The sequence below is a fragment of the Gasterosteus aculeatus genome, chromosome 17 (assembly GCF_964276395.1).
Source record: "Gasterosteus aculeatus chromosome 17, fGasAcu3.hap1.1, whole genome shotgun sequence".
NCBI lineage: Eukaryota > Metazoa > Chordata > Actinopteri > Perciformes > Gasterosteidae > Gasterosteus > Gasterosteus aculeatus.
The window spans coordinates 1367683-1383015 of NC_135705.1; the positions used below are offsets into that span (position 1 = coordinate 1367683).

The 15333-nt window shown below is 47.8% G+C and overlaps 2 protein-coding genes and 1 non-coding gene across 7 annotated transcripts; 1 reads left to right on the forward strand and 2 right to left on the reverse strand.

Annotated features, from left to right (window-relative positions):
* Nucleotides 1-662: 662 nt before the first annotated feature.
* pltp (phospholipid transfer protein) lies at nucleotides 663-8766 on the forward strand. 3 transcript variants are annotated; one of them, XM_040202621.2, is made up of 16 exons: nucleotides 663-790; nucleotides 2792-2921; nucleotides 3126-3225; nucleotides 3312-3440; nucleotides 4025-4180; nucleotides 4311-4374; nucleotides 4467-4622; nucleotides 4701-4877; nucleotides 5021-5080; nucleotides 6495-6659; nucleotides 6735-6802; nucleotides 7152-7194; nucleotides 7273-7336; nucleotides 7449-7525; nucleotides 8175-8235; nucleotides 8357-8766. In XM_040202621.2, exons 2-16 carry the CDS (start codon nucleotides 2798-2800, stop codon nucleotides 8362-8364), a joined length of 1452 nt encoding a protein of 483 aa, XP_040058555.1. In that variant the 5' UTR covers nucleotides 663-790; nucleotides 2792-2797; the 3' UTR covers nucleotides 8365-8766. The 3 variants fall into 3 exon arrangements, with proteins under 3 accessions (XP_040058555.1, XP_040058556.1, XP_077948813.1); XM_040202622.2 differs by having other exon boundaries at nucleotides 699-955; XM_078092687.1 differs by lacking the exon at nucleotides 663-790 and adding an exon at nucleotides 2329-2368.
* Nucleotides 8767-8939: 173 nt separating this feature from the next.
* Nucleotides 8940-15153, reverse strand: khk (ketohexokinase). 3 transcript variants are annotated; one of them, XM_040202625.2, is made up of 9 exons: nucleotides 14567-15153; nucleotides 13347-13463; nucleotides 12755-12889; nucleotides 12439-12573; nucleotides 11313-11385; nucleotides 11043-11192; nucleotides 10854-10942; nucleotides 9548-9705; nucleotides 8940-9393 (listed from the first exon to the last, which is right to left on the reverse strand). In XM_040202625.2, the coding sequence occupies exons 1-9, from the start codon at nucleotides 14662-14664 to the stop codon at nucleotides 9275-9277; spliced, it is 1074 nt and encodes a 357-aa protein (XP_040058559.2). In that variant the 5' UTR covers nucleotides 14665-15153; the 3' UTR covers nucleotides 8940-9274. The 3 variants fall into 3 exon arrangements, with proteins under 3 accessions (XP_040058559.2, XP_040058560.1, XP_040058561.2); XM_040202626.2 differs by lacking the exon at nucleotides 12439-12573; XM_040202627.2 differs by lacking the exon at nucleotides 12755-12889 and having other exon boundaries at nucleotides 14567-15152.
* On the reverse strand, nucleotides 15129-15200 carry trnat-cgu (transfer RNA threonine (anticodon CGU)). Its single transcript has one exon. It is a non-coding gene; the product is annotated as a tRNA-Thr (tRNA).
* Between the last annotated feature and the right edge of the window lie 133 nt (nucleotides 15201-15333).

Genomic DNA, 15333 nt, shown 5'->3' on the forward strand with positions numbered 1-15333 from the left:
GAAAGTTGCATCAATCAGAGGATTATTTTTCCTCTTTCTTTAACCGGCGTCGCACAGTTCAATGAAAATGTCGTCGATTAGAGGAACGTTGTTGAGTTTATTACACGGAACCTTTTGTGTTGAAGAGTTCTTCAACTCATGTTTGTAATGTGAATTAATCGCGAAATTATAATTCGTCAGTTCTTCAACCTCCAAGAGTGTTTCTGCAACTCTGATAAGTGAGTGTGTGTGTGGGCGTTTTGTTGCTTATGTTGTGGAGACATAACACACTCACATTGTGAGGAGTGTTTGACAGCAAAGCTGGATCCCACACACACACACACACACACACACACGCACACACACACACACACACACACACACACACACACACACACACGCACACACACACACACACAGAGGACTCTGACACTGACCTTAAACACCAGATTTCGTGGAAAGTGGATTCTCTCAGTGACACAATGAGGTCAATTATTATTATATAATACTATATTTTCATTAACACGATGACCCCTCGGAATATTTTAAGTTAAATTTGTCAATGTCACCATAATGGCTGGAATTTCCCCTTTTACACACTTACGTTCTCTGAATCTTAACTTCACTGTGAAATACACTCTGTCTCCCACAGAAAGGGAGGAGGAGGAGGGGGAGGGGGAGGAGGAAGAGGAGGAGTTCGTCCCCTGGGATAAAGCTTTGCACAGGGAGAGGACAGTCAGTGTGACCAGGGACAGAAGAAGGAGAACACATTAGCTCACCGACAGGAGCTCCGCCCCCAGTCTGCTGATCTGTGAGTTTCATCACTCAAACACTCACAGCTGCTCCTCAAACCAGACCGAGAGACAGACACACAGAGACACGGAGACAGGCAGACAGAGAGACAGAGACAGGCAGAGAGAGAGACAGGCAGACACACAGAGACAGGCAGAGAGAATTGGCCTCTCATCATGGACAGGTGAGTACTGAAGCTGAACTGTAGAGTTGAGTCTGTTTCCTGTGAGACGTTTTCAGATGAACCTGTGCGGCCATAAAGCGTCTCCTGCTTTATGGTCTGTTTGACTTTAAATGGAGCATAAATCACTAAATGAACATCACGCTGTGTTGGAGAAGACTTGAAACTAGAGACTGAGATCATAAACTGTTGTTTACAATGTTTACTGAGGGAATAAATCAAGTGAGAGTCATTTTCTCATAGACGTCTATGGGCGCAGAGGAGTCGCCCCCTGCTGGTCACCACACAGAATGCAGGATTGAACACATGAAGCATCACCGTCACTCTGCAGAACTGGAAGCTATGTTTTTTTGTCTTTTTAGTCAGTACTAACCAGTACTACTGGTTAGGAGTACTTAGTCTTGTACAACAGTAGCTGTCTGTACTTTATTGTTTGTAAAATAATACATTAATGTTACATGGCAACAAATAACTCAAAACACTACTGTTGTATAGACGTACTTCAGGGTTAATTAGCAGTACTCTCCTGTTTTATAGTACTTTAGTTTGAGTAAAATAGTATTTAGGGGTTGTATTGCAGTACTTTAGTGCTGTAAATGGTGGAGCTGATTTATAGTACTTCGTAGTTACTAAGTTTGACTGTTGTTCATTTTGCTTTGCTTTAGCATCTGCTTTATTGAATCCCATTGCAGTTTAAAATATGGGGTCAGAGGTCAGGGAGCCTTTGAACTGAGCCTCATTTAATTAAAGGTTAGCTGTTAGCAGATGTCCAGATGTGGATGACGCAGTAGCTGGATGGTGATTGGCTGTCAGCCCTGAGCTGTAATTAAACACACAGATTACAGAGCGAGTGTGTTTGTGTGGTTCTGTGTGAGAACTTTCTGTTTTTTCAAAGGCTATTTGAAGCTTAAGTCCAGATAATTAAAGTGGGTGTGTATGTTTATCTTTCAAAGACATGTCGTCTCTACATTTCCATCTTCACCTTTATGTTATTCACACGCACGGTTTTCCTCCCGAACTTTGTTCGCAAACTCTCACTGAAGGATTTTAATTGACAAAGAATCCCTTTAATCCACGTTGCATACATTTCATCACGTAGCTTCATGACATCCATCACATTAATGACGTCAACATCTGAGTGTCGCTGTAACATAAAACCAACCAATCCTGTAGCATCAACTCTGTGTTTCTGCTGTTAGAATAAAGGTCATTGTGATGAAATATTTCCCTTGGTGCTAAGTTTTTTTTTTACTTAAACTGTACCCTTCAGATTTAATTTCTCTTTAAAAGCTCTGGTAGTGGCAGTGAGCTGTCAATCACAGTAAGCCCCGCCCCAGAGGGCAGAAGAGGGGGATGTTATGAAACGGAGGTAAATCCAGTTCAAGTGGACAACACAGTCTTAGAATATGTTCAGCTGTGAGTTATGTAGCTACAAGAAGGCCCTAAGATCGACCTGCTCATTGTGACCTCTGACCTCTTCTCACCAGCTTCCCCTTTACAACCGAAGCTAGACGCTGTAGGAGCTAGACGCTGTAGAAGCTAGATGCTGTAGGAGCTAGACGCTGTAGAAGCTAGATGCTGTAGGAGCTAGACGCTATAGAAGCTAGACGCTGTAGAAGCTAGATGCTGTAGGAGCTAGACGCTGTAGAAGCTAGACGCTATAGAAGCTAGACGCTGTAGAAGCTAGATGCTGTAGGAGCTAGACGCTATAGAAGCTAGACGCTGTAGAAGCTAGATGCTGTAGGAGCTAGACGCTATAGAAGCTAGACGCTGTAGAAGCTAGGAGCAACTGGACAACCACAACCGCTGAATCCAGCAGCTGATCTTCTTCTTCTTCAGGTTGAGATGTTCCGACACAGGATGACCGTCCTTCTATTGTCCCTCCTCTTCCTCCTGGTGTCCTCCATCATGGCCTCCAATCAACCCGCCGGCTGCAAAATCAGAATTACTGACAAAGGCCTAGACATGTGTGAGTTGATGGATATTTCGTTACTCCCCAAGAAAATGTAGACTGTAAAACCGCCTTTAATATTTGGACCGTATCTTCACTCTATTTAGTTCTTCGAGCAAAGTCCTGCTGGGGGCAACAACTGTAGCAGCTCACCCGTACTTACTGTAGTACTTTGAGTACTACGTCTTGTGGATGAAGTACTTCTGTGTTTTGTGTCTCCAGTGAAGTTCGAGACTCAGAAGTTCGTAGAAGAAGAGCTCAGCAACATCACGATGCCGGAGATGAAGGGCAAAGAGGGACGCTTCCAGTACACCATCACCAAGTACAGGCGCCACGTTGAGTTTACGGTCACGCTGCGGTCTGTGAATATGTGTGTTGACGCCTTCCGTTTGTCCTGTGTGTCGTCAGCGTGAAGATAACCGAGTTGAATCTGACTCACGCCGAGCTGCAGTTCATCCCTGACGTCGGTCTGCTGTTCGACGTCCAGAACTCGTCCATCTCGCTGAGTTTCCACCGACAGATCCTCTACTGGTTCTTGTTAGTTCTGCTGCAGAAGACACCGACACTCACATGACTGGGACGGTTCCCCAACGGGACGATATGAGTTCTACTTTATTATTAGTATGCTTCCACAGAGCGTAAATATAAAGAATAATTCCCACATTACTGTTATTAGAACTCTAATAGATCTTCTACAAAAACTTTAATACAACCTTTTATGGTTCTGGGTTCTATGGAAACACTTTTATTGGACCTCAATAGTACTTTTCCTACCAACGTTGGACAATGATGTCATAGGTCACGTAAAAAGAGGCCGTTTTACCCTCAAAGCATCTCTGAACTCAACAGAGGGATTGAGTGGATCCTCCTCATGGTTCTATCGGTGGGATCTTTCCGAAGCCGAATCCTGGAGCTTTTGTGTTTTAGAAGGTCGTCGCCGTGGCGACAGGCCGTGACTCCCCTTTGCATTGTCCAATCCGCACCCACATGTCACATTCTCAATAAGAGGAAACGGCGGCCGACTTTTCATTTGCATCAGCGGCACGACGTGTCGTGTCCTCTAGCGCCACATGGTGGACACAGGAAGTGGTCGTCCTTCATGCTGTCTCTCTGTTGCTCAGTTACGACACAGGAAACATCAACGCGTCGGCCGAGGGAGTGAACATCAACACGGCGCTGAGTCTGATCCGGGACGACGAGGGACGACTGAAGATCAGTAACATCACCTGCGATGCCAAAATCGCCAAGATGAGGGCAAAGTTCAGCGGGACGTTGGGGTAAAACACAGCGACTCTGTAACTGCTGTCAATGGGGGGATTGTACTGTTATTAAGGATCAGTAATCAATAACGACAAATGATTACGTCACATGTGGTCACAGCTGTCTGTCAACACCTTCTGTCTTCAGGAAGGTTTACGACTTCCTGGCCAGCTTTCTGACAACGGGGATGCGCTTCCTCCTCAACAAACAGGTGTGTCTCTCAACTGTCTCTGACTCCTCGGTCTTTCTCATCGTTCTGTCCGTCTGTCTCTACCTGTCTATCTCTCTCCGTCTGTCCCTCAGATCTGTCCCGCTCTGAATCACGCCGCGCTGGTCCACGTGAACTCGATGTTGGAGACGATCCCCGTGAGGACGGAGGTCGATCAGTTCATCGGTATTGATTACGCTCTGATCGACGACCCAATAGTGACGTCCAGGAGCCTCGACATGAACTTCCGGGTCAGACGCCCACTCTGAGGACAAGTCTCGCGGTCTTCTGGTGTGGGGAGGAGGGTAACGCTTGTGTCCTCTGTGCAGGGGATGTTCTTCACCCTGTCGGACCCGAACAGCACGTTGGTGAACTACGCCGTGGACCCGGTGATCAGGGAGTACGACCGCATGGTCTACCTCGCGCTGTCCGAGTACTTCTTCGACAGCGGCATGTATTCTTACTACAAAGCGGAAGTCTTCCAGATGCACATATTCAACGAGAAGGTCAAACCGCAGACCCACCAAACCACCACCAACCCCCGAATGTTCCACACATCCACCTCCTCCCCCCCTCCAAACTCGCCCCTAAGATTCACCCCAAAGAACCAGTCCGATCCGGTCTGACTTCTGTTTGTGTCGTCCTTTAGATGCCCAAAGACCTGGAGATGTTGTTGAAGACCACCTACTTTGGAGCCATCATGATGCTGGTGAGCAGAAACACAGCTGGAACACAGCGGGGGACACGTTAAAGAGACAGAAGAGACACAGTGGGGACACGTTAGGGAGACAGTAGAGACACAGCGGGGACACGTTAGAGACAGTAGAGACACGGCGGGGACAGGTTAGAGACAGTAGAGACACGGCGGGGACACGTTAGAGAGACAGTAGAGACAAAGCGGGGACACGTTAGAGAGACAGTAGAGACACAGCGGGGACACGTTAGGGAGACAGTAGAGACACAGCGGGGACACGTTAGAGAGACAGTAGAGACACAGCGGGGACACGTTAGGGAGACAGTAGAGACACAGCAGGGACACGTTAGAGAAACAGTAGAGACAAAGCGGGGACACGTTAGAGACAGTAGAGACACAGCGGGGACACGTTAGAGACACAGTAGAGACACAGCAGGGACACGTTAGAGAAACAGTAGAGACAAAGCGGGGACACGTTAGAGACAGTAGAGACACAGCGGGGACACGTTAGAGACACAGTAGAGACACAGCAGGGACACGTTAGAGAAACAGTAGAGACAAAGCGGGGACACGTTAGAGACAGTAGAGATGCGGCAGGGACGCGTTAGAGACAGTAGAGATGCGGCAGGGACGCGTTAGAGACAGTAGAGACACGGCAGGGACGCGTTAGAGACAGTAGAGACACAGCGGGGACACGTTAGAGAGACAGTAGAGACACAGCGGGGACACGTTAGAGAGACAGTAGAGACACAGCAGGGACACGTTAGAGACAGTAGAGACACAGCGGGGACACGTTAGAGAGACAGTAGAGACACAGCGGGGACACGTTAGAGAGACAGTAGAGACAAAGCGGGGACACGTTAGAGAAACAGTAGAGACACAGCGGGGACACGTTAGAGAGACGTAGAGACACAGCAGGGACACGTTAGAGAGACGTAGAGACACAGCAGGGACACGTTAGAGAGACAGTAGAGACACAGCGGGGACGCGTTAGAGACAGTAGAGACACAGCGGGGACGCGTTAGAGACAGTAGAAACACAGCAGGGACACGTTAGAGAGACAGTAGAGACAAAGCGGGGACACGTTAGAGAAACAGTAGAGACACAGCGGGGACACGTTAGAGACAGTAGAGACACAGCGGGGAGGCGTTAGAGACAGTAGAAACACAGCAGGGACACGTTAGAGAGACAGTAGAGACAAAGCGGGGACACGTTAGAGAAACAGTAGAGACACAGCGGGGACACGTTAGAGACAGTAGAGACACAGCGGGGACACGTTAGAGAAACAGTAGAGACACAGCGGGGACACGTTAGAGAGACAGTAGAGACACAGCGGGGACACGTTAGAGACAGTAGAGACACGGCGGGGACACATTAGAGACACGGCAGCACTCTACTACTCACTACTTGACGTCCATGTCCTCCATAGAACCCGGCTCTGGTGGACGCGCCGATGTCTCTGCAGATCGCTGTTAACTCGCCGCCAAAAACCTCCATCAAGACGTCGGGGGCGACGGTTGTCATGACAGCCATCGTCAAAGTGATGGTGCTGCCTCCGGGTCAGCCTCCGGTCCAGCTCAGCAGCATGACGATGGTACAAACACACACGCAGACACACAATCAATACAAACTATGGACAACCTCTCACTCGTTTCTTTCCCTCCTGCAGGAAACTAAGTTTCACGCTAAAGTCTCGATGAAGGGAAAACGTCTGTCCATCCATGCCGACCTGCGCAGGTACGCGCAAACACAGACGCTCAAACGCCTCGACCGAGGCTGCCGATCAAATGAAGCAGTGTCACCGCTAGCTTCCTGTTTGCATGCTGAAGGAATGAAGATCGATGCTAACGACATGAGCTACAACGAGACTGGATCATTATTTAACAGCAGGAGCTCGACATCGGCACTGAGCAACACGCGTTTATCCACATGGCCTCTCGGGTTACTGAGGGTTGTTCAGAATCCCCTAAAATATTTACTTAGCTCGATTTGACCTCGTGTTGAGTTCAAGGTCGCCTCTCTGTGGCGTCATGAGCTCCTCTCAATAACAATAAACGACTGAGGCAAAACTTCTCTCTTCTTTTAGATTTAAAATCTTCTCCAATCAATCGGCGCTGGAGTCTCTGGCAGTGAGTTACAGCTTTAAGGTTCTATGGATAGTTTTAAAATGTGAGATCAAATGTTTAAGTCGCCGATATGTCTGTCAGCTGATTCCTCTGCAGGCTCCCCTGAAGACCATGCTGCAGATGTCTGTGGTTCCATTGATCAACAGTAAGAATCGGACACAGCAGCTGTGAAACATTAGCGCATAGTTACTGCATTTGAACTTGATCAACGCTGTGTGTGCGTGTGTGTGTGTGTGTGTGTGTGTGTGTGTGTTCAGACTGGACTAAGAGAGGAGTTCGGATCCCTCTGGCTGATGGGGTGGATTTCATTGAGGAAGTAGTTGAATATCACAACGTGAGTCTGTTTAAATATCTAACCTTCATGCCCTGGAGTGTGGATAAAGACACTGTCATCGCCCCCTGGTGGCCGGCTGCAGTTTAGCTCATAAGCTCCGCCCCTTATGTGTTAACAAAATGGGACCATGGGTAACGGAAGCCTCTAGTTCACCATTTTGACTCCTGCAGCTTGGATTCTGGAGCTTGGCAGTCGCTGCTTTTTAGCAACCAAGTGTTAAGACAACCTGCACTCTGTGTAGTGACCAGCAGGGGGCGACTCCTCTGCTCCCATAGACGTCTATGAGGAAATGACTCTACTTCTCTGTAGTGACCAGCAGGGGGCGACTCCTCTGCTCCCATAGACGTCTATGAGGAAATGACTCTACTTCTCTGTAGTGACCAGCAGGAGGCGACTCCTCTGCTCCCATAGACGTCTATGAGGAAATGACTCTACTTCTCTGTAGTGACCAGCAGGGGGCGACTCCTCTGCTCCCATAGACGTCTATGAGGAAATGACTCTACTTCTCTCTGGATTTATTCCCTCAGTAAACATTGTAAACATGAGTTTATGGTCTCAGTCTCTAGTTTTAAGTCAGGTCATAATTTGACCCCCCGCTGTGTGACCGTGTGTTTCCCGGTGTTGACTGCAGCTGTGTTGATCTCCGCAGGGTTTCATCTTGATCGGCGCGAATCTTCACTTCAGCAAAGGACTGAGAGAAATGATCGCAGGTAGCAATCAGACAGACCCATGAACCATCACAGCGTAAACATGCACAACCCCTGTTTCCCTCCATGTGCCCTGCTAACGGTCTTCTCTGCTCCCTGTGCACCGCGACCTGGACCCGTGTAGATCAGTGAAACCAGCAGCGGGTGAAGAAGTATTCAGATCCTTTTCCTGAAGTCTGAATGAACATTGTGAAAATACTCCACAATACGTTAAAAGTCCTGCATTTAAAACCCTACTTGTAAAAGTATGTAAGTATTGTACTTGAAACTAAAAGCATTCATGTTGTGGTGAAATGTTCCTCGTCTGTGTTTTTCAACAATATACTGAATGATGTTTCTGGGTTAATAGATAATTGCACTGCTGCATTACTGTACATGCGTCCTGCTGTAGATGTTTTCAACTGCTTTGTACACTGTTGGGTAGTTTAATCTGCAGCGATGCATCGTATTATTATGTGTGTGTAGTCATTTTAGCTCTCAGACTTTAAAGTATTGTCTTTGACACAATAAAAAGATGAGATCGTATCAGCGGGACGACAGCAGCCGCTCCGTTTGTATTAACAGAAAAATGAAATACAACTTGGAATTTGCTTTTTTGTGCAAATTGTAACATTTACATATTGAGCATCCTGTTGTATTGAGACCATAGAATTACGTTTCTGATATTTACCGCAGGAACAAATCAAGGAAAGTAGAGCAGCTCCATGTTTTTGTCGGATCAATACATTTTATTCTCATCAGGTAAAAAAAAAAAAAAAACCATCACAGCCATGAAAGGATTTTAACAAGATGTTACTTCATTTAACGTCACTGCATCCCGCAGTGAACAGTTCATCAACCCTTTATTAGCAGCTTGTTAATAATAATATTCATTTATTATCTGCTGAACATCTCTTTAGTATCATTGATTTAAAAAAAATATTCATGAACTTTTATAGAATATTCATCTGTTGTAATTTCCCTGCTGAAAGAAATCAGTGTGTTTTCTAATTTAATTTTAACGCGTCATTATCAACCTCAGACTTTGAGTCCTTTGAATCCTTCACTCTTTGGTCTTCAGTGAGTTGCCAAAGTTTTCGCCGATGCCGTCGTAACCTTGGAAACCGCACTTCCTGCCAGCGACTCGGCAGCCGAAGGTCAGCGCGTCTTGCAAACTTCCACCTACGGGGGAAAGATGTATTTATTTTGACCAAAATACAGAGAAAAAAAGATCTGATCTGAGTTCAAAGAACAAAATCCAAAACCTGGACCTGGAAGTGAAGGGTCTCTGCTTTCCTTGCAAAATAAAAGCAATACAAGTGTCCTTTTGTCTCACCGTTGGACAGCGTGTAGATGACGGCAGAGTTGAAAGTGTCTCCGGCTCCGAGAGTGTCGACCAGAGTTTCAGGAGGAAACGCATCCGAATGAACGACAGAACCGTCTGGACCCAAAGCGTCCGCTCCTTTTTCTGCCCAGGCACACACAAGGACGGCCCTGAGAGGAGAGACGGGTCAGTTAGACGGCCCTGAGAGGAGAGACGGGTCAGTTAGACGGCCATGAGAGGAGAGACGGGTCAGTTAGACGGCACGGAGAGGAGAGACGGGTCAGTTAGACGGCCCTGAGAGGAGAGACGGGTCAGTTAGACGGCACGGAGAGGAGAGACGGGTCAGTTAGACGGCACGGAGAGGAGAGACGGGTCAGTTAGACGGCCATGAGAGGAGAGACGGGTCAGTTAGACGGCACGGAGAGGAGAGACGGGTCAGTTAGACGGCCCTGAGAGGAGAGACGGGTCAGTTAGACGGCCCTGAGAGGAGAGACGGGTCAGTTAGACGGCCCTGAGAGGAGAGACGGGTCAGTTAGACGGCACGGAGAGGAGAGACGGGTCAGTTAGACGGCACGGAGAGGAGAGACGGGTCAGTTAGACGGCCATGAGAGGAGAGACGGGTCAGTTAGACGGCACGGAGAGGAGAGACGGGTCAGTTAGACGGCACGGAGAGGAGAGACGGGTCAGTTAGACGGCCCTGAGAGGAGAGACGGGTCAGTTAGACGGCACGGAGAGGAGAGACGGGTCAGTTAGACGGCCCTGAGAGGAGAGACGGGTCAGTTAGACGGCACGGAGAGGAGAGACGGGTCAGTTAGACGGCACGGAGAGGAGAGACGGGTCAGTTAGACGGCCATGAGAGGAGAGACGGGTCAGTTAGACGGCACGGAGAGGAGAGACGGGTCAGTTAGACGGCCCTGAGAGGAGAGACGGGTCAGTTAGACGGCCCTGAGAGGAGAGACGGGTCAGTTAGACGGCACGGAGAGGAGAGACGGGTCAGTTAGACGGCACGGAGAGGAGAGACGGGTCAGTTAGACGGCACGGAGAGGAGAGACGGGTCAGTTAGACGGCCCTGAGAGGAGAGATGGGTCAGTTAGACGGCACTGAGGAAAGACGGGTCAGTTAGACGGCCCTGAGAGGGAGACGGGTCAGAGAGGGAGAGACAGCTCTCCTCATCTGTTCTGACTGCTTTGACCTTTGACCTCCTCATCTCCTAACTGAGGATGTACAATGAACTGTAGAAAGGAGGTCTGGCTCAAACTGGGCCGGAGACACAATTGTGTCCTCAAAGGAGTCGCGTGGACCCGATGCCGCTGCTCACCCCGGTTTGAGCCGCCCGCGGAGTCCTTGCAGAGCAGCTCCTGCCGACAGGAAGCCGAAGTGTCGGGCCACGTCTTTGCTGACGAACACCTGCAACGGAGAGAGCGGCGTTAACACCCGAGACGACCTGTGACAGTCCGTTCCGTCCCGGACCTCCTGTTTAAAGAACGTCCCCTCAAAAGACTCGCACCACGTCGCCGTGAGGAAACAGCTCATACAGCGGTTCTCTGGTCTTCTCTATCTCCACGGAGACGGTGATTCTCTGCTGCTGCCGCGGCAACGCGGCGTTAAACGCCACAACCCGCTGGATCATCTTCACCTGCTCCTCGGCGTTACGGCCCTGCAGGAGTTCAACGACAAACAAGTAGCAGAAAATGTCCCACTGCGGCGCCCTCTCCCTTTAGGAGGAGGGCGGCCGGTCGGGTTTAGGCGGGTCGATCTGACAGGTGCCGCCGCTCACCTCCCAGTGGATCCACTTGAACTGATGCAGATCGACTTTGGAGAAATCCTCCGCTGTGACATCCGGAAGGTCCCTGATGGACGGTGAGGTCAGAGGTCATGTTTCACAGGAAGATAATCCACACACGTCATCAAAGCTGATCATCATCGGGCCATAGGAATTAAAACTGTTGAATTAATTCTGTCATGAGACAGATGATTGTCAGTCGTGTGTCAGTCGGCATGATTAAAGATCACAACTTGATCATTTTGGAAGGAAACTCCTCACAGACGGCCGATTAAAACCTGTTTGATTACAGAACAGTTATTTTATCATATTTTAGCGCTAACGCAAAGATTTTAAACGAATCAACGACGATGAATTAAACAATAATTAAAACCACTGCAGAGACTCAAACAGACGACGGGTGTATCTATATATATATATATAGATACATTTTAATTGTAATAAATATTGTTAGAATTTATTGAGACTTGAGGATTTATTAAGTTAGTGAAGTACTCGTTTAGTGATGTTATTTATGTCCTCATAACAAATAAACAAGGTCCGCTGACCACTGAATCTAATTGCTCAATCCAGACCTAAACTTCTCGCTCTGCAGTGAGCCAGTACCCCAAGATCAGAACCAGGATCAGGACCAGGATCAGGACCAGGAGGTCATGCGTCCTCCGGGCGGGTGAAACAGCGTCCACTAAACACCTCAGCACGCTTGTTTTAACTGCTGGCAGCACCAGACGGGTGGAGCTTACACCAAGCTGGTGTCGCTTCTGCTCTAGGGGGGGCGTGGCCTAACAAAGTGAACCTGGCGTTCAGTAACCGTGGTGACCAACCACAGTCACTAATGTCCCTTTTAAATGTTCACAAACAGGAAAACTTGATTTGAGTCGATGGTGCAGAAACTCAAGGCTTCATTAATGTTGGTCACATGACGCACCGTCCTGTGCTTTTCGATGAAGCTGCAGTGAAGATATTCAGCTGTAAAGCAGCGGCCGTTCCGGCTCTAATCTGGTCTCTGAGGCTCTGAAGGTAAATACGTCGCTCCGGCCGATCGGTGGATTGGAGCGACGTCGGGCCCCCGCGGTGACGAGGTGTTGGGTGGACGCCGCGCGTCGCCGCGCTTCCTTACGTGTCGTAGAGCACGACGGTTCGAGAGCCGCTGGTCGGACAAACGACGCAACACGCAGACGGAGTCTGACCCTCCGTCTGCCAGACCAGCGCAGAGACGTCGACCGCGCACCGCGAGAAGTCGGCCATGATGAAACTGACGAGAGACACAGGAAACTGATTTGTGTCAGCTCTGACCTCCAAAATAAAACCGCTGACGGACGCTGAAAACCGCCCACGTCCACTCATTGGAGGAACGGGAGAGCTGCTCGGGGACGACGTTCCTGAAATAAATACGAGTTAGTGAGACACACAGATACACACACACCTGTGCACACCTGTTCATGTGCAGGATGGTGCGGCTTCCCGTGCTGACGTTGCTGATGACCACGGAGGCTGGAAGGGCACAGTGAGCGTGCTCGGACACCAGAGACACATCGATGTGGAACTTCTGAAAATCCTCCAGAATAAAACTACAGACAATGAAGTGTTTCACATCTCCGCTGTCCTTCACAATAAAACTACAAATGGGAAACTGTTTCACGCCCCCGTCTTAACCCTGATCAGGTTCCTCCGAACCGAGGATCCCTGTGGACAAATGAGACGTGGAAACAAAGGGAGAGGAGTAAGTAGACTATGAAAATTAGGAGGGAAACGAGACAGGAAGATATGAGAGCGAGGGGAATAGAAACAAGGTGAGAGCGTGAGAGAAGAGACAAATAAATAAGGATGAAGGACATGAGGAAACAAGGAGATAAGGAGAGAAAGAGGAGATGAGGTCACAAGAAGAGAGTGTTGAAACATAAAAAATGAAGAGAGAAATGGCAACAAGGACGTGGAGTTTCTGAAGTTTCTAAAACCTAAATGTGAACATTAATATGGAATATATATCATATCGATGGACGTATTGGTTTATTGATCGGCACTCACTCGGCCACAGGTCCAGCGGACAGAGAGCCCATGAAGGCGCTCGGCGCTCCGAGCAGCGACAGCACCGTGCACGAGTTAGAAGCGTTTCCTCCTCGCTGCCAGCGCTGCGACAGACACCTGCACAGGAGGGAGGGGGGTGACGTCACTGCATGAACTATCAACACCACGGAAGAAATGATCCGTGTGGACACATCAAGAATAACAAGTATGAGAGGTGCATGCTGGGATATGATATAATTGAGGACGAGATGCACTAACGAGGCCCCGTTTGTGATCAGTGCCAACTCTGAAAATCGTACTTTTGCACCCTGAAAACAGTTGACACTTTATACTATGTTTGCACTATCAAAAAACGCACACATCTTCTTATTTATTGCGTTTGTGTAAATGTGCCTTATTTCACTTATTTTATTCATTTTGTGTATTTTATTTTGTACATTATACATAATTAACTACTTGGGAAATCAACAGTTAAAAGGTAAAGTTAATCACATCTATTGTGACATCTATTTGAAATGGACCGTTATACACAATGAGTACTTTTACTTTTAGTACTTTAAAGTATATTTTGATGCTAATACTTTTTCTTTTTTTACTCCAGTAAGATTATGAATGACGGACTAGTACGTGTCACAATGTAAACTATTTACATGCTGTAGTATTAACATACTACTTTAATGTAGTGTATCTGTGCACATCTTCTACAGTGTAATTAAAAGTAAGAGCAGAACAGTGACGTTACGGTATCTGCGAGACTGATCTGTGATTGGTTACTAGGCAGTGCGTTAGCCTGTGTGCTAACATCTCTAGCATTAGCCCGTTTGCTAACCTACTGTTGTGACTAGCGTTAGCCTGTTTGCTAACCTACTGTTGTCACTGGCATTAGCCTGTTTGCTAACCTACTGTTGTCACTAGCGTTAGACTGTTTGCTAACCTGCTGTTGTCACTAGCATTAGCCTGTTTGCTAACCTACTGTTGTCACTAGCGTTAGCCTGTTTGCTAACCTGCTGTTGTCACTAGCATTAGCATGTTTGCTAACCTGCTGTTGTCACTAGCATTAGCCTGTTTGCTAACCTGCTGTTGTCACTAGCATTAGCATGTTTGCTAACCTACTGTTGTCACTAGCATTAGCCTGTTTGCTAACCTACTGTTGTCACTAACGTTAGCATTATCCGTGTGATAATCTACCGTTGTCGCTAGCATTAGCCGTGTGTGCTAACCTGCTGTCAGTATCTTCTTCTGGGTATTTGTCGACCACGCTGATGATGTCAAGACACACCAGACCCACACACAGGATCTTCTTCTTCTGTTCCTCCATGTTGGCCCACACAAAACTCCCTGTTCGGTGTGTGACCCTCACACAGTGCAGGCTGGACTTTGACACACGCACATTATCATTATCTAGTCACCTAGTTACAATAAGATAGCACTTCCTGTCAGCAGAGGTGATGAAATAAGAGCCGCAAAGACAGCAGCTGCACATTATTCTTAATATGTAACCTCTGTTATTAAATTGCCATTGTCATTGGTTGTGAGCTATCATAATGGCATGGATCAAGTTAGGACTTTTTTAGGACTTTTGGATTTAGCATTTATGCTACACTTAGAATGGACAAGATTTATCTGCATATTGAACAATCGCCTAACTTTCCCATTGAAGTTCAAACATACGGAACAATCTATGGGGGCTGAAGATGGTCATATTACAACGTCACAGCCATGTTTCTGATTCTGACTTTAACAAGACTAAAATCAAAAGACGAACGTTTCAAGTCCAACGCAAGGCATGAATGGGAATTGAACCCATGATCTTTGGTTTACGAGACCAACGCCTTACCACTTGGCCACCACGCCTCCTCTGGTGAACTGCTGTGCTTCATTAGTTGAGCCAAAGAATACCAGAATCTACCAACACCTACTGCACTCTACTCTCAGATTGAAAAACAAATGTCTTCATGTGAAAACCTGAAAATCCTATGCTGACAAT